At 41.5% G+C, this 22,842-nt stretch overlaps 1 protein-coding gene across 1 annotated transcript in view; it reads right to left on the minus strand.

Annotated features, from left to right (window-relative positions):
• Positions 1-587: 587 nt before the first annotated feature.
• The window catches only part of LOC146173258 (venom metalloproteinase BumaMPs1-like), a 35,529-nt gene continuing 13,274 nt past the window's right edge, over positions 588-22,842 (minus strand). The window contains exons 5-13 of the mRNA XM_084584387.1: positions 17,428-17,576; positions 15,494-15,565; positions 15,267-15,397; positions 15,137-15,186; positions 13,049-13,157; positions 12,395-12,562; positions 9,542-9,683; positions 9,287-9,424; positions 588-833 (exon numbers count right to left, since the gene is read on the minus strand). Coding sequence (XP_084440513.1) covers positions 597-833; positions 9,287-9,424; positions 9,542-9,683; positions 12,395-12,562; positions 13,049-13,157; positions 15,137-15,186; positions 15,267-15,397; positions 15,494-15,565; positions 17,428-17,576 — 1,196 coding nt within the window. The 3' untranslated portion in view covers positions 588-596. The remainder of the gene's footprint in view (positions 834-9,286; positions 9,425-9,541; positions 9,684-12,394; positions 12,563-13,048; positions 13,158-15,136; positions 15,187-15,266; positions 15,398-15,493; positions 15,566-17,427; positions 17,577-22,842) is intronic.

Raw genomic sequence — 22,842 nt, forward strand, 5'->3', positions numbered from 1 at the left:
TTGCAGATTCGGAGGGAATCTGCCACCAACGAAGAGGACGAAGACGAGGTTTGCGACTAGCGCGCGTGAGATAGAGACTGAGCGTCATGTTGGCACATTGATAGCCAAGAACATCCGGGGATGAATTGCAGTGTTAGAGGCGTATTGGTGTGCGCCCTGCTTCTTCTACAATTTAAACCTGCCCGAAGCAATGGCCTCTGTAGAATTAAAGGAGTATCAATAAGTGTGCTAAACCATTAACTCCTTCGTTGTGATTTCATTTCTCTCTATGAAGCCACTATTCCCATGCATTTTAAAGCCAATACTTCATTCTTAAGTGTTTGTAAGCACGTAATTGCCTTTCCGTAAACCTTGTAAAACCGGCTTCAGCTTATGCTTCACTGTGGCCGTTTGCATGAACTGTGTTCATACCTCTGTCTTGCAACAGATTTTCTGCTTGCTGCCCAAAACAATGCAGAAACATATTATATTCTATTAGCATGAATAACAATCCCCGGTGTATTATGACGGCGCTGTAAAGCAGGAGGAGGCGCAGAAGAAATTTCTAAATATATGTATACAGTGCTGCACACCAGGCTAGTTTTTTTTTTTTTCATTTATTTCTTTGGCCTCCGGGGTGTAACTGGCCGCGGAGGATACCAAGTCCATGTTGCTGCCGTGGTCCTCGTGGATGTAGCGGAACTACAGTCACATTCGCATTTAGTGGTTTCAGAGGTGGTAGGATCTGTATATATAGTTGGCTCTGTTGTTGGCACAGTCGGGGTGGTGAATGTCGTGCTCTGAGTCACTGTTCCTTCGGTCGGCTTCCGTACGCACAACCCTTTGATGCAAACCTGTGAAACGAAATAGAATCCTCAGGTCATAATCTGAAAATATTGTAAGAAATGTTTGGTTTAGTTTGTGGGGATTAAAGGGACACTAAAGAGAAAAATGAAATGGACTTGCATTGATAGAATGCAGTTCCCGATTACCAAAAAGCCACTCTTACTGAAACCAGAGCTGTTATAAAGTAGTAAGGAGGAAGAGCAGGAATAAAGGTACCGCCGCTACAGCCGAAACAGCCGAGACTCGCTACTATAAATTATGTGACGCGCAAGAGATCCCGGAGGCTGGCAAATGCGAATTAAGTTGCCCGTTTAAATGTTGTACTAGGCTTTGTCTCGAATATAATAACATGCTTACAAAACGTAAACGACAGCGAAAAGACAGCGTAAATGTTGCAAGAAAAATATAAAAATACTCTTGGTGGCGCCACAGGCGCCCACTTCAGTTTCGTTTATGTTCCCCTCCAGGCAATCCATGCGTGCTCGGACAGTTTCGTTTGGACCTGCGGTGCTCGAACTACGAGCTCGGAGCAGCAGATGCGCTTACCCTAAGTGCCTATCAAATGAAGATCATGACTCGGCACGCACGTACGAAGTATTCTTCGCTCCCCGCGCGCCAGCGTCATAGTGTGCGTCATCCTACCCTACTATGTAGTAGGAGAAAACAGTTTGAATTCGACCGGCGGGAACAAAAAAGACCTCAACTTTTTACCGCAATATTTCAGCAATAATTCGATAATTTTGCTGCCGGATATGCGGCAACAGTGTCACTAAATGCCATTTATTAGATTCCGATACCATGTTTGAGTGCCTTTAGTGTCCTTTTAACCTCCCAAAGCATCACAGGCTCTGATAGAGGAAGTAGTGGAGGACTCAGGAAATTTTGTTCACCTGAGCTTCTTTGAGGTGCCCTGACATCGCACAGCACACGGGCATCTGGCTTTCAGCTGTGATTCGATCCCGCATCCTAGGCTACAGTGGTCGAGCCCTCTAACCATATTGCACCACCGCGGCGGGGCATTAAACATATTTGTTTCCACTAAATGTCGCAGATATTCATTTACCATATAAACATTATTATATATACGCTGAAGTTGCCGCTAATTTCAGCCACATTGCGTATAATATAGGCGCGAAAAGTTCCAGCCATACGTATCGGCTGTCGCGGGCACACACATGCGCAGCTTTGACATGTGAGTGGTGGCATCTCTGGCATCATTTATTCCGAAAACCAAAAGAGCTGGTGGGACCTAATTAGCGTAGCAGTTCCTGGTAGTTCTCGAGACCATGGTCTCGATGTCCGACCAAGACCCCCGTAATTTTACCCGCGTAATTAAAAACCATTTGACTGCTAAGGTATGTTCGCGTACTAAACAGTTTTATTAAAAAGGAATTCAAAATAATCTGCTATCCTCCAAAAAATGCCGCCCCTCCTAAGCAATTTATTTATTTTATTTATTCAACATACCCCTAAAGACCCTCTATCGAGGGTATTACATAGGGGGGGTCCGCGTAAAAAAAAAAAAAAAAGACGTAACAGGAACATTCTAAACAGCAAATGAACGATAAACAGGCTAAATATAACATGGGAAAATAATTAAGCACCAGAAGATAAAGAAACAGGCCATAGAAAGCAATAGAATACAAAGTATAGGTTTAAGAAAACAATAAGGCATAACAGAAATGAACGTACTACAGTGTGTACATATTGCTAAAAAAAGTACATTTCAAATGTGAACGTCGCTGCGGATGAGATCGTGAAATGTGGAGGCGTTGGATTCGATGGCAATGTGTGCTGGTAGATCGTTCCACTCTATGATAGCGCGTGGTATGAATTACTTTGTAAATGCAGATGAACAACACGTGATGCGCTTAACTTTGTGCGGATGGTCGAGCCATGGAAAGAAGGCTGATGGTGATAGGAAAAAATCGTTAGTTATTAATGGAGGTGAACTGTAGTCTAGCGCTGAAGAAGTCCGCAATCCAAGTAACAACAGTAGGGTGAATATTCAACTGAGTTAGTTTGAGTATAAGCCTATGATGAGGAACACGGTCGAAAGCTTTTGAAAAATCGAGAAAAACGGCATCAATTTGACCACCAGCATCAATGGATGAATGCAAATCATGAACGAATCCGGCGAGTTGTGTGTCACAAGAGAAGCCCTTACGAAAACCGTGCTGGTATTTGAAAATTATGTTATTGTTTTCCAGGTACTTAAAAATTTGACTGTGAATGACGTGTTCACGAAGTTTGCAGAAAGTATTCGTTAGTGAGATAGGGCGATAATTGAGCGGAGAAGAACGATCACCGGTTTTGAAGATACTTTGGCAACCCGCCAATCATGAGCTATGCGACCAGATGATAATGATTGAGAGAACAGAGCAGTTATTATTGAACAAATTCAGAGAGTTATAAGATTATCATAATGAAGCGACCAGAGCAAGCATTCCAACTCTAGTATGGAGAACCGAACAACTCCTCCGGCCACCAGGGTTAGAGTTATATCCTTCTTTGGCCGTATCTACACATGTGCGATACAACTGTCTTATGAGAACTGGTCTTGTCGAAACTACTGATGAGGGTACGCTAAGCGTCGACCACTCGTTTGAAGCTAATAAACGAGAAAGGGGGAACATGCAGCAGGCATTGCTCGGTCACTAGGTTTCGTAACGATTCATTCTGAAACATCTTAACTTGCAATGAAGTACGGTGTTTGATGTATTCTTGGTGTGTGTATTTTCTTCAGTAAGCAATTCTCATGCCCCTGACTATGTGCTATGTCAGTTTGTGATGCGTGGTGGGGTGAAACCTATGTTGAAGAGCTCGACTCTGCGAAGTGTAAATAAGTAAGTAAGTGCTTTATTTTCCGTTTGCAAAGTACAGTTGTAAACGGACAGGTTCGAGGAAAAAAGCTGCGGAAACAGCTTGACAGGTCCTAAAACCCGTTTGTTGGCAGCAGCAGCAGCCGTGCGGAATTGCAATGCTTTTAATACAATAAAGCACAAGCATGAAGAAAAAAAATAAACAAAAAAGGTGAATTTGCAAAGCTACATAGGTTAGTATAAAAAAATAAATAAATACAGCAGCATGAAAATAATCTCACTCAGTCACAAAAGAAGTACAATTGGCAAGGAACATAAATAGTGCTGATTTACAATGACTAACCCAATGGTTGACAATATAAATACACACTCAATATTAGTGGCAAAAATAATTGTGTAGAGTAGATAATGAAACATGTAAAACATCAATATTTTCCGAGATTAGTGCATTGAGTAAGGCAGGTAGGGTGTGAGCAATCATTTGCTTACCGTAATTAGTTCGCGTGTGTGTTAAATACCAGTATTCCGGACATCGCGTTTGGTAGTGAAGTAGATTTTGTTTAAGATTGGCTGTTGAACGGATGGCAAACTTATTCAATTTGCATTCTTTCATGTATGCGTGCACTAACATGTAGTTGTATAAATTATGCACTTTCAATATATTAACCTCTTGGAACAAAGGTTCACTTGGGAAATCCCACTTCACATTGCATATCGCTAGCAGAAATTTTTTCTGAAGGACAAATAACAGATCTACATTTGTGGCAGACGTGGTACCCAAACAAGACAGCAGTAATTAAGGTGAAAGAGAGATTTATATATAAGCAATTTGACATTACGGGGAAGATACCTAAGGGAAAAAATTAGTCCAACTACCTGGGATAGTTTGCTTACAAGTGATGATGAATGGCTGTTCCATGACATGTCATGGTCGAAAAAAATTCCTAAGCTTTTTACTGAATTCAGTTAGCGAATACCCAGGTACACAAGGCGCGGTTGCAAACTTGGAAAAGAAAGGTGCGCGAAGCAGCCTCTTTCTATCACTAACACTGATTTGCTGTGGTTATCGACGAAAGGCGTTGGAAATCACACGGGTTCGTTATGACAGGATTCGAGTTTCATTGGAGAGTTTCCTGTCGGCAAGCCAGAGACCACCTCTACACGCCCGTCACCGAAACGTCAATAATCTAGCCCCAGTTTATGCAAATACTCCCTGACGTCCCCCTTCCGACGAAACCCACGCTTCCAGAAATATGATTGTCCCCCGTCGTTTTTTTTCTGTCCCCGTTGTCAGGATGCGAAGCCCGTTCTTGAGTTCATACCGTTTGCCAAAAGTTCTACTCTATGCTATTTCTGGTTGCACCAGCCATTCTCAGATAAGGGTGGCCATTACAGAACTCTTTACGTTATATTGTTTTTAAACTCAGCCTACAAACTCCCTTGAATAAGAGCGAGAGCGTGAGAGACTAACCTTGGGAACTGAGTGAGACTCTGTGAGGACGTCGCAGAAGGCGTGTTTACAGGGTGCCGGAAATTTGAAACACATTTAATGGAAAATAGGATGTCGTTACTATGTATTGGAAATGGCTCGTCTGTGTGTGACTTTGGCACCTCCTCCTGTTCTTAAGTTACACGTACCGTAGTTTGTCAAATATACCCGAGAACCGTAGTTTGCAGCTCAGTCGTATAGCAGAGCCAATAAATCACCATTAAAATGTGCGTTGCGATCCAATGCATGAAATAGCTGTACTAACCCACTGCGGAAATAGTTGCGTGTTGTGCAAAGTTATGATGCCATGCATAAGCTGGCAACGTTGAAGGTGGTCGCTAAAGGAAGATTTCACCACTCTTTCGTCCCGCGTCTTGAAAACGCCAGGCATAATGTTATACGTACGACTTAAAACCCTCACCTGTTATCACCGCCTCTGCACAAACCTTCGTTTTCTTTTATTCCTTTTTCTATCAAAATGTGTGGGGTGTTCCCGGTGGAGCAGATCTCAGGGATTCAAGCAAAAATTGCTTTGCAGTGTTAGCATAAGGATATTTGTAGACACTTCATGGACTCGAAAAGCCAACCAGAAACACACGGACACTCGCCTTCCACAAAATGAAATACGGCCGCTGAAAGAATGTGCATTGAATGCAAAACATTTATTTCGTCAAAAAAAGGCAAAATGCAGATGATCCGTGCTAGGCGGCTTTCAGTCCACGGCTGGCAGCGACCTGAGTAGCCCATCAATGACCCTGGTTTGAACTCCCATTTCTGAGCGGACCAGCGCGACCTCTCATTGCTCGGAAGTAGGAACAGGTATTATAGATGCCGGGGGCGGCTCTTCTTTACAGTTCCCAATGTATGATCATAAGTAGGTATTTCACTATATAGTGCACATTTCCAGTCACAATCACCGGTGTAGAATTTTGATAACAGGTCATAAAGGATCGCGTCTGGATTTGTCTCCAGATGGCCTCCTGCTCCTTATCTAAGTATTTGCCTGGAGGGAGGAATATTCTCCTCTCAAGCTTAAAATGATCACTGATGTCATGAAATGATGCTAGCCTGTTCTTCGAGAAACTCTCAGTAACTACCGCATTTCCTGCTCGGCTAACAAATCCTCGAGCTTTGAAGTGGGCCGCTTCGTTACCAGGGTTCCCCGAGTGAGCCGGAACCCATATCAACAAATTCTAAGTGCGTGTTTTGACTCATATATGGTTATTGCTGCCTGAGAAACTCAACCCCTCGCATAATTGCGTATAGCGAATTTAGAGTCACTCAGTGTAGCAGTAGCGATTTTAATGATGGCAAGGGCGATTTCCGCCCCTTCGTCTGTTTCCGAGGACCTCGAGCGCCGGAGACAATCAGTCTTCCTTGCGTTTCCAACGCCGCCAGTGCGAACGCTTGTTTCTGTTGATATTCTGCGGCATCTACATGTGCAGCAAGTGCATCTTGGCTGTAAATGATGTGAAAGTGACGACAAAAACACGCGTGAGGCTGCCTAGGCGTGCTCGAATGCAACAAGAAACGTAACATAAAGACAGGCACCGGCTCTGTTTCAAACAATAAAAATTACTGCCTCTCCAGTCAGAGACAGTAGATGTAAACAGTTGTTCCGCGAAGCCCCCTAGCTCTATCCCTAAAGCTCCCATTTTACCTTGAGCGTCCCCCTGTAAAAGGCCTCTGACAGCCAACAGATGTTTATTATGGGCATGATGCCAGGCTTTATTGCATGGCGTTATTAGAATGGTCAAATAAAAATTATGCGTATTTAGGATGCCCAGCTTGAGTGATATCTCAACGAACGTTGATCAGAAGTTAGGAACTGTGGTTTATAATTCGATTGGGCAGCACTTGACATTTTTATGCGAGTCCTGTACGGCGCTGGACAACTCGTCTCTTTAAATCCCTTTCGGTGCCCTGTATTTTCTGCTTTTCGTTTTGTTTTCTTTTTTTTTTGCCGCTGCTACCGCTGTCGTTGTGACTAATACCTCCAATTCTTGGAAGTCTATTTCTTTGTCCATTTTCGAGGTTATGTTTTGTGAGCTAATAGCAATGCTTTGTCTTCCAAAAATTTTTTTGGTAGCGCTGTGTGACATTTTACCAGATCCTACGTATACACTTCTCGATGGAGGCAAAACGAAGTGGCGTCCGTGTGCTGTGCGATGTCAGCGCACGTTAAAGATCCCCAGGTGGTCGAAATTACTCCGTAGCCGTCCACTACGGCTCCCCTTTCTCTCTTTCTACTTTCACTCCCACCTTCGTCCCTTCCCTTACGGCGCGGTTCAGTTGTCCACAGACAAGTGTGACAGATACTGCGCCTTTCTCTTCCTGTGAACCAATTATTATTGTTATTATTATTATTATTATTATTATTATTAAATGGTACATATATAAGTTACATTTTTGCACGAATATTTATTTTGTTGCGGTTGTTTCGATTGTTATGCTTTAGGGAAAGAGGCCTAATAAGGTGTACATAACATCTTTTTCCTGTCCTGCCCAGGTTTGTTTGCTTATAAGAAAACCAAATAAATTTCACTTCACCTCACTTCATGCAGAAATTTCGGCTCCCGGATGGCAGCTTTCGGTTTCGGCTCATTGCCGACCCAAGGCCACCGACAAAGGGAACTAAAAGCACTTGATGCTTAAAAATTGCCTTTTAAAAATCTTTTTGTTGTTCATATCAGGAGGATATTGTGCTTTTATAGGAAATGTCAATTTCTTTTTCTCGCATGGCTTCTTGACGGGCGAAAGTTAAGCGTTCAATACGGCAGCGGTTGGCAGAAAATATATAGGTCACTTGTCGCAACGGGCGGCTAAAATCAGTAGACGTCATAACCATCGCCATTATCAGCAACACTACACGGCGACGCAATGTAAATGACTGGGTAAATTATTTGATGGGAGTGCGCGAAATTTACAATAAATCCATACTGGGCGACCACTTTCCCCACCTCAGCCGGCCGTCTACACCGTCCGTCGTTAGCGAGTGTTTGTGGCTGTGTCGTTGGCATGGAAGACTCTCCCCGAAGAGATGGCATTCAAAAACTTTAAAAAAATGCACGATCATCAGTGCACTAGTTGTCAAAGCGTAAGGTGAACTGTGCGGCATGCAAGTGCAAATATCGGACTGTAGTTCGCATACACCAAGTAATGCTTGCGAAATTCATAGTCTTTTGCCACATAATGCACTACTTACAAGTAGAAGCTAAATGACAATAGAATCATCACACTACATAGCCGATGGAGTCACATGCGTTTCCAGGTAAGATGCTTTTTTTTTTTATTGGGGGTGGGGGGGGGGGGGGTGCGACTGAGTGATTCTTTTCATTACAACTCACAAGTTGACATGTCGACCTATAGGCCGGTGCGAGCAATATTATGATATTATGGCATCTATTTTATTGCGGGGTACTCCAGGCAACGATCATATTGAAGCTTCAGCACTACTAGGGTATTGTACGCCAACAGCTAGCAAATAAAACGTCTCCCTTTTAACACGCGATGAAAGATTACGAGTTTCAGCACTACCGATGAATATGTTTGTCTAGCGGGGTTTGACACAAAGTGTGCCTGAAATTATAATACCTAAATATTTGTATTCGGAAACTTACATTATGGTTATACTACTCATGTCTTTTTGTGACAGAAAGCAACAACTTTTATCTAAAATTAGTTTTTGGAACCAGACATTGCATCACTGAAAAATATTCGGCAAACTGGTGGTTTAGGTAATTTGATGACTGGGTGTTGCAATCTGACCAAAAATCAAGCAGTAGACTGCAAATAAGTGGATATGAATAGTTTTATCACTGACAGTTGCATTATTTGCGTAAAACAAAACGCAATGGGCGCAAGCACTTGCCCACGGAAAGCTATATGAAGTAGGTGAGGTGTTAGAAAGATTTCTTCGGGGTTCTACAAACTGGGTGCGGTTAGGTCGATAAGAATTGGTTCCACTCACATGAATTGGCTAGATATCATTGTCAGCAAGTTTCTTAAAAGTCTGGACCAAAATGCTTTTGAATGCGTTCACAAATTTCACAGACAAGATCGATTGTATGCAAATTAAATTTTCAAAGCGGAAGAAAATTTAGTTTCCTTGCTAGAGAAGTACAATACCCTCTCGGAAAGTTCACATTACCTCATGATATCCACATGGCATGTAGTCCAATGCGTCTTTTTCCTTGGAATACGTTGACTCGTAAAGTGAGTAAGGATAATACCTGCTCCTGTAGTACTGCTTGTATATGCATTTTACTTTGCAAGTCGTTGTGTTCACCTAAGAACAAAAGATGGAGGCTTTTATTCGGAATATCCTGAACGCAGTTGGCGGTGCCAATAAATCGCATTCAGGCTAACTATGCACCAACTTCGCAATAAAAAAATAAACACTTACGCTAACATCAGCATATGTGAAGTTCCGTTTCTTATCAATAATGCCCATGCAAAATTCTTCAAAGGTGACTGCCATTCCCGGATACGTTCCTTTGACAAAGTACGATTTTCCTGTGTAATTCCAGCAGGTTTCACCTCTGAGGCTGAAATGAAGATACGGATAACTATTTAATTCTAATATAAAAAGCATGAACTCCGTTCCTAGAATATGTTTGTGGGACTATCAGCGACCTAAAGAAATTATGTGAGAGTGTTATTTCAATTATCTTTTTTTTGTTTATTTCACAGATCGCTGGCGAACGATGGCGAGAACTTTATATTCGCACTGTTATTAACACGTACGATTTTAAACCTGAAAACTCTTCATTTACATGCGTGTGTAGCAAATCATAAATGATTGCGCAATGTGCAGATTCTTATGTTACTTGCCTTTCCTACTTAAGGATTGTTAGGTCACAGCTGATCACTTCAGTATGAACGTAGATTAGTGCTGACTATATTTGCCGTTTCGTAACGTGTGGTTATGAACCGTATAATTTTATGAAGAAGGCTTGTCATCTAAAAAGACGAGCTTACGGGAGAACCAGACTGGTGAAGAAAGCCTGCCAGTAAAAATCAAGCTCTCAACGCATTACGGGAACAAACGCTGGGATACCTTGCAGGTGGTTTTTCACTATGTTGCTTTTGTTTCTTGAGTATGATGTTCATTAAAGTAAACTCAACCTGTGAGCATGTGTATGCTTCAGCCATCTTTCATAGCTATTATTTTTATGCCATTTATCCCAATACCATGCTCGGTAAGGTGTTTGCTTGTGTACTGTTCTCTATTTTTCATTAAATAAGGTGTTTTTATCGCAGTTTGGTGATGGAATATCTGTCAATGGAGAAACTATCTGCGAGAAACCTATACTCACTATGTGCGGTAAAGCCCATCACGGTCGGGTTTAGGTGCCGAAAGGCCCGTTTCTATACATTTTGCCCAACAGAAGCCGAAAGCTAGGATGTGGGAAGATATGTACCCATATAAAACCTAGCAGATACCGGCACTGACGATAGAACTCAGCATCTACCGAATGTGAGGCAGATGCAATACCACAAGGCCATCGCGCAAACGACTTAATATTGCGTTGAGAAAAATCTGTTCAATTTATGCATTTCATGCTTGAAATATGTGGTTGTCCCTTGAAGGTACATCCTCGTTTTACTGCTTAAAGGGGAATTTTGAGAATTTCACAAAAGGCGCGCATTATAAAATATGAAATCTGCATATTAACCTCACCAAGTGGTTTGGCGCTGCCATTGAAAGATATCTTGCAATCAACTATTAAAGTCACCGGCGGTTTTTAGGCTTCTCCTCACAGCAGCGAAACAATGTGGAGAAACATAATTATTACGTCATTATAAGTGATATTTCAAACTTCAACTGCTCTCGCCCTATTCCTTTTATAAGTCGCCCAATCCCGACAAACAATACCTCGTGGCCTTTACCCTCATTGCTTTTGACTTTCTGAGTGTCAGCCTTTATGTTTTGAAAATGTATGAACTCCGAAGATGACGTCATCATCGGCGTGCCTGCTCTGCACTGTTTCCTCGGGAGAAGCTTGAACGCCGAAAGAGTTTTATTCAAGGATTACGGCGTCATTTTAAATACCAGCACGAACAAACTTGGCCTGACTTCCATCAGTCTTCACAGATTGGACCCACAATAATAATAATTCAGTTTATTTTCTTCGCAAGCATAATGCACTCAGTAAGTATCCAGGAAGAGGTCCCGTAGTCACGGACTCAATTGGAACCTCCCGTACATAAAGGTGAAGGTGTTCAAAACATAATGCAGCCTTGCGAAAAGTTTAACAAAAATAAAAAAGAATTCACAGAAGTAAAAGAATAAAAAGAATAAATCTTCGCTATTTTTGCAAAAGAGTGTCGACAGTAGCAAAGTGTCAATAGTCCATGTGAAAACGAGAGAAAAGAACATACAGACAGAAAAATGCCGCAGGCAAAATCACAATGCTATGCCTTGAAGTTCTGAATTAAACCTGTTACTAATCTGTAGTTTTAAGGCTGGTGGTAGTGTGTTTCATAGTGAGAACAATGTAAAATATACGTATTGTTTGCTTTCCAGTATTAGTATGGAAACCTTTAGGTAAAACTAAGTTATGATTTATTGCAAATATTTTGCTGTTTGTATTGACGAGGAATTTATTAGAGATGAAAGTCACTGTGATTAGATTGTTTTTGTTTGTTCAAAGTTTGTTCAGTTTAATTCTAAAACCGCTTCAGTGGCCTTTTAATGCTTGAAGCGATCAGATTTAATATTTAGTATTTATTGTTTAACTGTGAAACTTATAGCTTTTATGCCTAAAGACAACGGTTGCCACGTGAACCTATTTTCTGGTCTTCAGTGCTTGTTACTTCAAGCATTCAACTTCCATGTATAATCCTTTGCCTTCAGGACTTGGTGGTGGGTTTAGTGTCTAGATTTGTCGCTCGACTAGGGAAGTATTCCGAACCGAGGACACTCGACGAATGCCTCTAGCATGCATTCATTGTCGTCGTCAAACTGCACAAAAGCATACCAGCCTGAGGTCGTTTAAATAGTGCATAGCTGATATACCGACTACTTACAACATAGCATAAGGGCTCCTAGTGCAATTTTCATTAGTACGTTTTTCCTGGTGGACATATATGAGTGAGGTTTGACTACAAATTAGAGCAGTGCCTTCGGATCGGTGCGGAATAATTTCACTCGGTGAGCTCAAGGAAAGCGGCATTATGAAACTCTCACTACGAACAAGCACACTGTGTATATACACTCATATGACATAGCCTTCTGACACTTCTCTGAACTTACGTTACGACGTGTCGCATCTGCCGCACGCTGCACTGAGAAAACAGGTGGTGCGTGTGTCCATTGTTTTCGTAGCTCATGATGTGGCCGAGCTTCCAGCTGCAGCCGACGGCACTCGGATGGCCACGTACTTCAGAATCGGGACCATCGCCATCGTGAGTTGCCCCGAGGCTTGAACGAGCGCAAAGGAAAGAAATCATCAGACTCACTATAGATTGAGAAACAGGTTATATGCTGGATATTTAGGCACCATGCTGCTAGTTTACGATGCAGAAAAACTGACGCTCTTGACACTGCGAATTCGTAAGCACCCTTCACACGCTGTGCAAAATTTACTGAGTTATCACGTGCATTCTTGAAAAGCATATTTTGTATCCATTTAAAACACCCACGATTGCGTGGCTATATTTTGCTACGTAGTAGCTAGCGGTACTAAAAAAATTGAGTCGCTTTATTTCTCCACCAGAACCTTGGTATTCTGCAATAGATTTTGCAGCTCTTATGGGGCTTAGCCGTCCGCGGCAAAGCGAAGTTAAATAAAATAGTACAACGATGAGGTTTCAATTGCGAGCAAATGCAGGAAAACGTAATTACTTCTACATCTACTATATATGAAAGGTTCCAAATAATACGAAGAAAGCCCGATGCCATTCTCACAGGTGAGCCACTTCGTGCGTCATGGTGTGTGCTCCGGTGAAAAGCCCCGGCATGTCCTCCCCGAGGCCCACGTAAAAATTGGTGCAAAGTCCAGAAAGATAGGCGATTCCTGGAATTGCGGTGAAGTATTTATGAACGCTTTATGCAATTCGTGTAGTTAAGCTTGTTTGCGTCTGCTCAAATTTGGTTTGATAATTTCTGAAGTAAATGTAAGTGGCACAATAGGTGCTATAGTGTGCACCTTGGCCATCAAGGTGTAAAGAATAATGAGGATACATTATTTAACTTGTCGCTTCGTGCGGGATGTTATCACACAATAATACTTTGATAGACCGTGATTGCTATTATCTATTTTTTTTATCAATGCCCATATGTTCCAAATATATACTTATCTTGCTGTTTCTCGTGCAATGGGCAAAGTACTACATTATTTCGTATATTAAAGTAATTGTTACAACGTTATAATAGAGTATAATATATTGATATCCACAGGCATACCAGCCAGACTCTCTGGCAGACCCCTGCGATTTTCATTTCTGCTGATGCAAAGGTATACTTACAGACAAACTGAAGCTGCATAGTTCTCTCGAATATCACGACATAAAACAGAATTCCAAAATGCACTAAAAATTCACACAATACACTAACAATCATTTTACGTCAACCAAGATCAAGTTGATCTATTTCAAATGACTGAAAAATAACCATATCTATCCCAGATTTTATGGAAGGCGTCCGTTTTTGTCCACGAACAGTAATCCAGTTTCATTCGCTAACACTGTAAAATGTTGGCACCATTACTAGGTGTCACAACTAAATTTCATAATTTCTTGAAAAGACCACCTGGCCTAGCCCACTGAAAACAACTGAGAGCTGTTCAAGTCGCCTGGCCTAGCCTCCACTAGTTTTCATTCGCAACAGTAAAAAATTAGTGCGCGCTAATAGGTAGTTTTTATTTTTGGTTTGAACAAAATATCCATAAAATGTTGTACATCGTCTTCAAAAGACAGCTAGTTACTAGCTCGTTTTCCTCTGTTGTTCCTCCAGCTGGTTTATTGCTGAAACTGGATCGGTGCTGTGGAAGCCAGCCAAAGAAATTAGGGATGACAGACGCTCTAATTTGGGAGGTGAAAAACGTGTTTAGGGTTGAGGCTTGTAGCTATCCAATGCGTAACCAGCTGTAGAAACGGCATAAAAATTTCGGGAGGAACTATGCTGTACGTGTCTTGTTTACTGCTCCTAAACAGCTGATATGCATAAGCAAAGTCGTCAATGAGGGAAAAAAAGCCAGCGTAAACGTAAACTACGAATGCAGGTATGCACATGCCCTGCAGAAACATTCGTCATATACTGCATTCAATTTTCCCGCAGGAAATGCACTGTTGGGCAGTCTTTACACTGCCATAATGTTCGACCTCAATGGCATTTCACGGCCATCTAGTCATTACTGGGGTCAGTTGCTGGCATAATATTACTATAGCTTTGAGCATGAGCATTAGAGGGGCGCATTTGGAGCGTAAACGAAAACTTAAGCGCTGTTTGTTGTCTCGTGAAGGAGGTTTTCTTCAACGCCGAACGTTTCTCACACGAATGATAATTAATTCGTATGCAAGTCAAGGTGCTGCATAAAAGTTGTTAACACACTTATCCCTGTTTCTTACATATTATACCTCGGCTCCATTTTGAAACAACAGCGACGTTGACCCTTTGTCTGTGTGACAGGATTTGCGCCAATTAAAAAATGCCGTGAAACACTTTGTGCGGGTATTTGGGTTGTGTAAGAATACCTTAATATCCAAGGAACATCACAACGCTGCTGGGAAGAGATAAATGCCAGGTTTTTTTTTTTCCTTATCGCAATTGTACTTCACGAATGTTAGCTGGTCAAAATTATGCAATCTGTACGGTATACGCTTGAAAAACACGAGGCAGAAACAAGCAAAACGAATCAGAATCTGGTGCTGTATTTTCTATTTTTCTACCGTCTTCAGAGGCTTTTTTTTTCTAAGAAAAGTTTTCCTTTCCTTACCTTCTTTAAAAATGACTGTTTGCTTGCTAGATCTTAAGGAGTGCTTGTACAGTACTCACCTAAACCAGCAGCAGTAGGAAGACCGTCAAGAATAGTGAACACATCATACCTGCGTCCGTGAAGGCATATGTTGTGCGTAAATAGTCAATACACTCACGAGTACAGAACATTATTTGACAAGCAACGTACCCTGACAAATAAAAGACTATGTCTGGATTCCCAAAGTGATTCTTCTTTTTAACGGCATAGCTTCTGAAGGCCTTTAATGTTTCCTCGTCGTGCAGGTATCCGTCTCGGGATAAGAATGTGTAGGGCTCATCCTAATAGCCACAAAAAAAAAAAAAAAGGCAGACTTACCACGTCTAGGAGACTGAAAGCATCGGATGTGCGAGCAGTAACCCGAAGTGGTACAATACCTCGTTCCTCTCTAAACCAATGAGACGTAGTTTGACATTTGGAGCGGTCACTTGGGCTAAACGAAGATTTGCCTAACAAAAAAGGAAAAGATAAACAATGTTCTGTGTATATAAGTACGAAAAAACTGGATAAAGTAAGTATGTTTACGAGGAGAATATGACAGAATATAAAGCATGGACAATGCAATATTATTGAAAACGAAGAAGACTCGGAAATGCAGAGAATGCAAAAATAGGAAAAACTGTGTTCATGATTGAGTCTTCTAATCTTAACTATATCAAGGAGCGCGAACACTCTTGAAACCTTGGCACGCCGTTGCTCTCTTCTTCAAAAATAAATATTTGTGTGCCTATAGCAAGCACTACTTAAGAGAGATGGTTTCATAAGGCAGAGTAGTTCCGGTTCAATTTTTCGAAAGGCGGTGGAAAATTTTGTAGGTTCATATATTACGGAAATAGCAACACTGAAATCCTTGACTTATCAAGGTCCGAAGTATTGCCGGTGCAAATGTGCATTTCGAAACAGCTCAATTCGCGTGAAATTGGAAAAAAAGCATTGATACTACTCGTAGTGATACATTGTGCGATGGTACTCAATGCTGCGATAAATAGTGCGCACTGTGCTCATTATATAGCAAAAAAGACACGTTATTTTGAACATGATGGATACAAAAATTAACCTGAAACAAAAGATATCACTGCGAGGTACCTCACACTTTCAAAAAACAACAACAAAAGAGCGAGTTTGTTTTGCATGGAACTGCATACTTATCTAGTCAAAGGATAAATAGAGTTCATAATTTCCCATAATGCTCCGGTATCGCGAAACGCATAAAAACAAACGACACATTCTGAGCACAAATGAGCATCGAGAATATTTTAAGCGACTCCGTAACAAGGTCCGCTGCTTTTCATTTACTTTCTGATATCTATTCCTCGTTCTTTGCCCTTTTTAGCGGCTTTCTAGCGATACGTTTGCTGAAAAAATACAAATGCTGAAAAATGGTGAATGTTATAGTATATATATTCTTTTAAGGGCGCAATTTCGATGTTCATGGTGGTTTTGTTTCTGCGCAAGATCAGTTAGGGACCACCGAGGTGAAAACAAGGAAAATATTTGACCGGGGTTCTTTACCAGTTACATAACAGCGGCTCTTTTTATCCCTGTCTCAAAGAAAGTGGAGTCTGTCCCTGTTTGCGAATCTCTCTGAATTATGCGTTCCTATTCTATGGGCATGTTACCAGTATTTAAAATGTAATGCTAAACAAGTTAATTGATATGGTCCCTTGAGATAATCAAGTGAATTCCACGAGATATTGGTTTTTCTAATAGTTAATTCAACGCACCTAACAAGAACACATGGCGGATGCTCTAATTTTCACGTACTTATATCGCTCAGGTGTTGTCCTAGCTACCCAGCCAGTACCAATTAACAATTGGTGAGAAATTCAAGTTACCAAGCCCCAGGAGACAACCCTGGGGAACAGCCCTGTCAGAACAAAAATTTTGACCTACAAGATCAGTGTTTTGAGGAGATGTAACTGCATTATCGCAATCATCTTCATCATCATAATCATTTTTCTGCGTCTATTGTGACACAAAAATCTTGTCGCTCCTATCAGCTGCCTCCTGTGCCAGTTGGGATCATCTTTTTTTCCGGGAACTTCAATATCTATCTCATTCACCCACCTGTCTTTCCGCTAGCCCTTGTGTTTGCCTCCTTGAAGAATTCACATCATTAACTCAAGTGACCATATCGATTATCTTGTTGTAGCATTAAATATCCTACCCATGCCCCGGTCTTCATTTCTATTAAGATATTATTACCTGTGTTTCTGGAAACATCAGCCTTGTGTGATACCCTAATGTTCACCCAAGGCAATCATCCCACGACAAACAACTGATCAGTATTCACAAATGAAGAAATACTCACGAAGTTGACCATGATACACGCATACCATATCAAGTGATTAGTCTCGGGGAACCGGTGCTGATGTGGTTTGCTTGTCACCACGAAAAATTCAATATAGACAGTACTAGGAGGCGAAATGCCAAATGCTCTTTCTGTTAGGACGGTTTCATCTGCAGAGAAACGCCATTAAAAATTAATATGGCCTAAATCAAATGCGGTTGCCAATGGCTGAAACTACCTTAAGACACTGGCATTATAGCTTCAGTGCAGCTCAAAGCGTTGCGAGAACGCCTCCCAGGAGACAATTTTACTATGCGAGATTGCAAGCTAAGAGATAATTAACAGCGTCAGTGTAAATGAATAGACTGGGAAATGTAACTCAGTCTAGAGAATGTTTGCGGGATAGCGAAACGCCAATGCGCTGAAAAACCATCTTGCCATCCTGACCTCCGAATACCGCGTCCGGTGTTCGGTTGGTAGGAGCACAGAACGCGATATTCGGAGGTCGTCGGTGCGCTTCCCACCATCGGCGCGTTTCTTTCCTTCTACATTGATTTTTTCATCTTTCTTCCTAAGTTGATTACAGACTATTTCAAGTCAATAGCAAAAAATAAAATTAAAACGAAAATAATAAAGTCTCCTACGCTTTCTCTGGCCACGCCGAATGTTGGTTTCTTTCCTTCATGTATTATAACGAGCCCTGTTTTTCACGATGGCATCCTCGAGGCACTGCAGATGAAGTTATGTGATGTTAGGAAGATAGTGAGAGACCGGAAAGCTTGGCGTGACATGGTCAATAGGGTCACGAAGAGTCGGACACGACTGAACGAGTGAACTGAACTGAACTGAACTATTTTTCACGTCAATTTTCTGCTTAATAGCTTAAAAAATCTTGTTCTGGAAGTAATGAGGACGTATATATAGAGCAAAAGGGTTCTCGCAAAGTTTTCGCCCTCCCCTGTAGATTGCGTTCCACATGACGCTCGCGGCACACAGGACATCCCACGTCAGCCGTTAGGGATGGGTGGCGCTGGTGAACACTCTCAAGGTTTGGTTACAGGTGACACTAATACCAAAGAAAACAGAAGGTTGGACAGCCGTCGATGTAGCTGAGTTGGTAAGAGCACTGGACGCGATAGTCGGTGGTCGTGGATTCGGTTTCCACCATAGGAGCTTCATTTTTTCATCTTCTTTGATTTCTTTCTCTTTCTTCCTGAATTGATTACAGGACTAATTCAGGTCAGAAGCAAATAAGAAAAAATGAAAAAATAACAAGAATCCTCTTAGCATTCCTTGGACTTTCCGCCCTTTGGTTGTTTCCTTCACACACACACACACACACACACACACACACACACGCACACACACACACACACATATATATATATATATACATATATATATATATATATATATATATATATATATATATATATATATATATATATATATATATATATATATATATATATATATATATATATATATATATATATAGGATAAGTAAATAGACGTACTTGGTTGCTAGAGGTTACATAAAAGTGAAAAATTGCTTCATACTGTTTCCAAGTTTATTTGTAGTCGACGTTTCGGCAGGAGCCCTGCCTTTCTCAAGACTGATGGTACATGATTCTTGTTTGTCTTCTTATAGGGTTGGCCAGAGGTGATACAAACATTATGGGCACACACAGGTGAGTCAGCTGGACACGCACAACACACATATACACACACAGCTGCGGAGAGCAGGCTAGGCCCAATGGGCCATCAACCCAAGGCACCGGCCGCCGCGAGTCATCTGTATACAGTACAAGACACAATACAGGCAACCGCGGAACAACCTTGGAAGGGGAAAAAAAAGACGAAAACAGGTGGGGGAAGGTGTCTGCTGCAGGTGGTGAGAAATATATTCTTCTTGTTCTCACTAAAAGATGGGAGCGCCCAGCGTGATGAGAAAACCAGGTGGACACTGCTGGTTAGAAGAACCACCTGGTTTTCTCATCACGCTGGGCGCTCCCATCTTTTAGTGAGAACAAGAAGAATAATTTTCTCACCACCTGCAGCAGACACCTTCCCCCACCTGTTTTCGTCTTTTTTTTTTTTTTTTTCCCTTCCAAGGTTGTTCCGCGGTTGCCTGTATTGTGTCTTGTACTGTATACAGATGACTCGCGGCGGCCGGTGCCTTGGGTTGATGGCCCATTGGGCCTAGCCTGCTCTCCGCAGCTGTGTGTGTATATGTGTGTTGTGCGTGTCCAGCTGACTCACCTGTGTGTGCCCATAATGTTTGTATCACCTCTGGCCAACCCTATAAGAAGACAAACAAGAATCATGTACCATCAGTCTTGAGAAAGGCAGGGCTCCTGCCGAAACGTCGACTACAAATAAACTTGGAAACAGTATGAAGCAATTTTTCACTTTTATATATATATATATTTTTATATATACATATATATATAAAAAAAGACAAAGTACAATCCCCAATGCTTTCCTTGGCCTCGCCGACTGTTGGCTTCTTTCATTCATGTATTATAACGAGCACCCTCATTTCCCCTTCATTTATCTGCATGTAGCTTACGGGGGTCTCGGTTCTGGCAGTCTTGAGGCCATAGGTAGCGTAAGAGGGTTCTAGCACAGCTTTCGCCCTCGCTATTGATCACGTTCTACGTGACGCTGGCGGTAACACAGGACGTTCTACGTCCGCCGTTTTGGTTGAGGATGGCGCTGGTGAACACTCTCAAGGTTCGTATACAGACAACATTAATACCCAAGAAAGTAGCAGGGGGGACAGCGGCCGATGTAGCTCAGTTGGAAGAGCACCGGACGCGATATTCGGAGGTCGTGGGTTCGGATCCCACCATCGGCACGTTGTTTTTTCTTCTACTTTGTGTTTAATTATCTTTCCCCTGAACAGATTACATTACTAATTTATGTGATTATCAAAGTAAAAATAAAAAAAAAGACAAAGTACAATCCCCAATGCTTTCCTTGGCCTCGCCGACTGTTGGCTTCTTTCATTCATGTATTATAACGAGCACCCTCATTTCCCCTTCATTTATCTGCATATATATATATATATATATATATATATATATATATATATATATATATATATATATATATATATATAGAGAGAGAGAGAGAGAGAGAGAGCTCAGAAATTATACATGTCCTCTTAAAGCACTTACTAGTGCATAAAGCATGCTTACAAAAATTAACAAAATAATAAAGAAAGAATGAACTCAGAGCATGCGATATGCCTCAATGCGGAAACAGAGAGCAAATAGGCACGAATATAAAGAGAAGGCCCTCAGGACACCGTAAGGCGTAAGGGTTAGTGACAGAAGAAAGTCATGAGGGGCCAGAACAGAGCTGAAACGCAAGCTCTTATTAATTCAGAAATCAATATTCTGTCTCGCTAGTTTCGTTGACAGGTTTTTGCGGGAAGAACGTGTAGGCAGAGCGACCACATGAGCATCAATTGTCAATAGATATAAACGATTACTGCGACTCGGTTTCAAACCCTCGCCAAAGCGAACAAATCAGCTTATTTGGCACGAGCCGTCAACATCGAGAACTTGTTCAATTCTCGTTTCTTTTTCTTTACTGCTTGCTTCAACTAAATGCCGCACGGCCAGCAAAAATGGGAGGGAGGTACCAAACATTTGTTTGCATCTAACAGTAAATAATTTTTTTGAATGAAGCCAATTCTTCAAACAGGCTCAGCCATATGGGCGGCTCGGGCTGAGCTCTGGAAACGTTCCGCACATATATGCCACACTGCGAAGGAAATATTCATGCGTAAAGAGGACACTTTCAATGGCGTGAGTGACCTACATTCTTGTTCTCCAAAAGGTGTAGAGGCTCAGAATAATTATAATGTCAGATAACAGTTAATTCTCATTTTTGAACGTTAGATTGTGAAACCATGCGGTTTCTCTGGTAAATCTTTTTTCAAGGTTCTCAGAAGTACGTCCTAACAAAAAATAGCATCCTAATATTCAACAAAAACTGGTTCTATTGTTTCAGGTTTGCTGCAAAGAATGAACTTGGTTGACCAAGAAAGGAAGATACCTTTCTCATGAAGTCATGTTTTTACTGAGAAGGTGTTCTTGTGGGGTGTAAAGGAAAATGACTTTACTGGAGGCTTTAATGCCACTTTAAGGACATTTGGTCCTTGGCTATGACTTCAAGCCATCCTGTACAAAGGACGTTATCGTGAGAAGTTGGGCGAGTTGGTAGGTACTCATGCTAAACGAGCGCGAAGAACACGGAAGAAAAAAACAGCAAAACATAAGCGCTTGTGTTGTGCTGTCTTTTCTTCCGTGTTTGTTTGTCGCCCTCGTTTAGCATGAATACCTGTACAAAGGAGCCGTGATGTAGATATCAACTCTATAACTAATTTCTTTCGTTTCACACTGCTTAAGTATTCTGGAGAGAAACGTACCTTAAACATACAGAATGTGGCTACAACGCACGACAAATACCTTTCCAAAGCAAGAAACAGCGAACTCTGGCGTAGCACTCTTTAGACACATTTGTATAACTGTGCGCAAAAACAAAGTCTTTCTTGCAGCGGAAAAATATGAAATGTGAGACAATTTGCAAAACAAACAAGTCAGACCGACCGAAACCCCCGTGGCTTACCAACCGCAAAATTTTCGCGCCACTACACCTTTCCGGCCTTGAACCCCAAAAGAAAACAGCGAAAACTTGGTGCATCTTCTGCGTATTAACATGCGACATGTACAGTACTTGAAACTTATACCACACTTTGGATAATCAAAAAATGTTGCAAACTCTCTCAGGGGCGACCAATGGAAGGTCTGAATAGCCTGCGTTTCTTGTTTCTACATGAATGTGCTTTCGCGGCAACAATGATAACAATAAACTGGCAAGAATACTTTTCCGTACCCCATGCGTAAAATACCGCAGCAGCCTGAGTTCCTTGTTCCTACATTTTTTTTATTAACAGAACTAATAGTAACAACAAAGTGGCAGGAATAGTTGTCTTTACCACCTGCGCAAAATACCGCACGTATTATGCCCCTAGCTGTGCCAACCCACTGCATATTTTCCCATTTTATTAAACTTCCCGTTCTCTTGCAGTATTCCATCGCAACGTTTACTACATCCGTAAAGCTAGCATATTATTAGCAGAAAACACATCCGCTTATGACAAATTGTTCGCTTTGCTTGACTAAAGCTGAAAACATTCTTTTCTCTTACTATGCAGCGTGGATAAGCAAAAGAGTTTGAGATAAATATCAAAGTGCAACGGCGGTATACGGCAGTCCTCTGTAAGGGTTGATCGGCCAGGAATGCTATCAGTAAAGCATTTTTTTTTACAATTATGTGTGTGGTACAACCAACGTAAACGATCTTTATCTGTCAAGAATTACGGAACCAATGTTTGCGAATTCTAGGATGATGAAAAAGAGT

Source organism: Amblyomma maculatum, chromosome 11, assembly GCF_055883805.1.
Source record: "Amblyomma maculatum isolate TAMU_Amacu chromosome 11, ASM5588380v1, whole genome shotgun sequence".
Taxonomy (NCBI): domain Eukaryota; kingdom Metazoa; phylum Arthropoda; class Arachnida; order Ixodida; family Ixodidae; genus Amblyomma; species Amblyomma maculatum.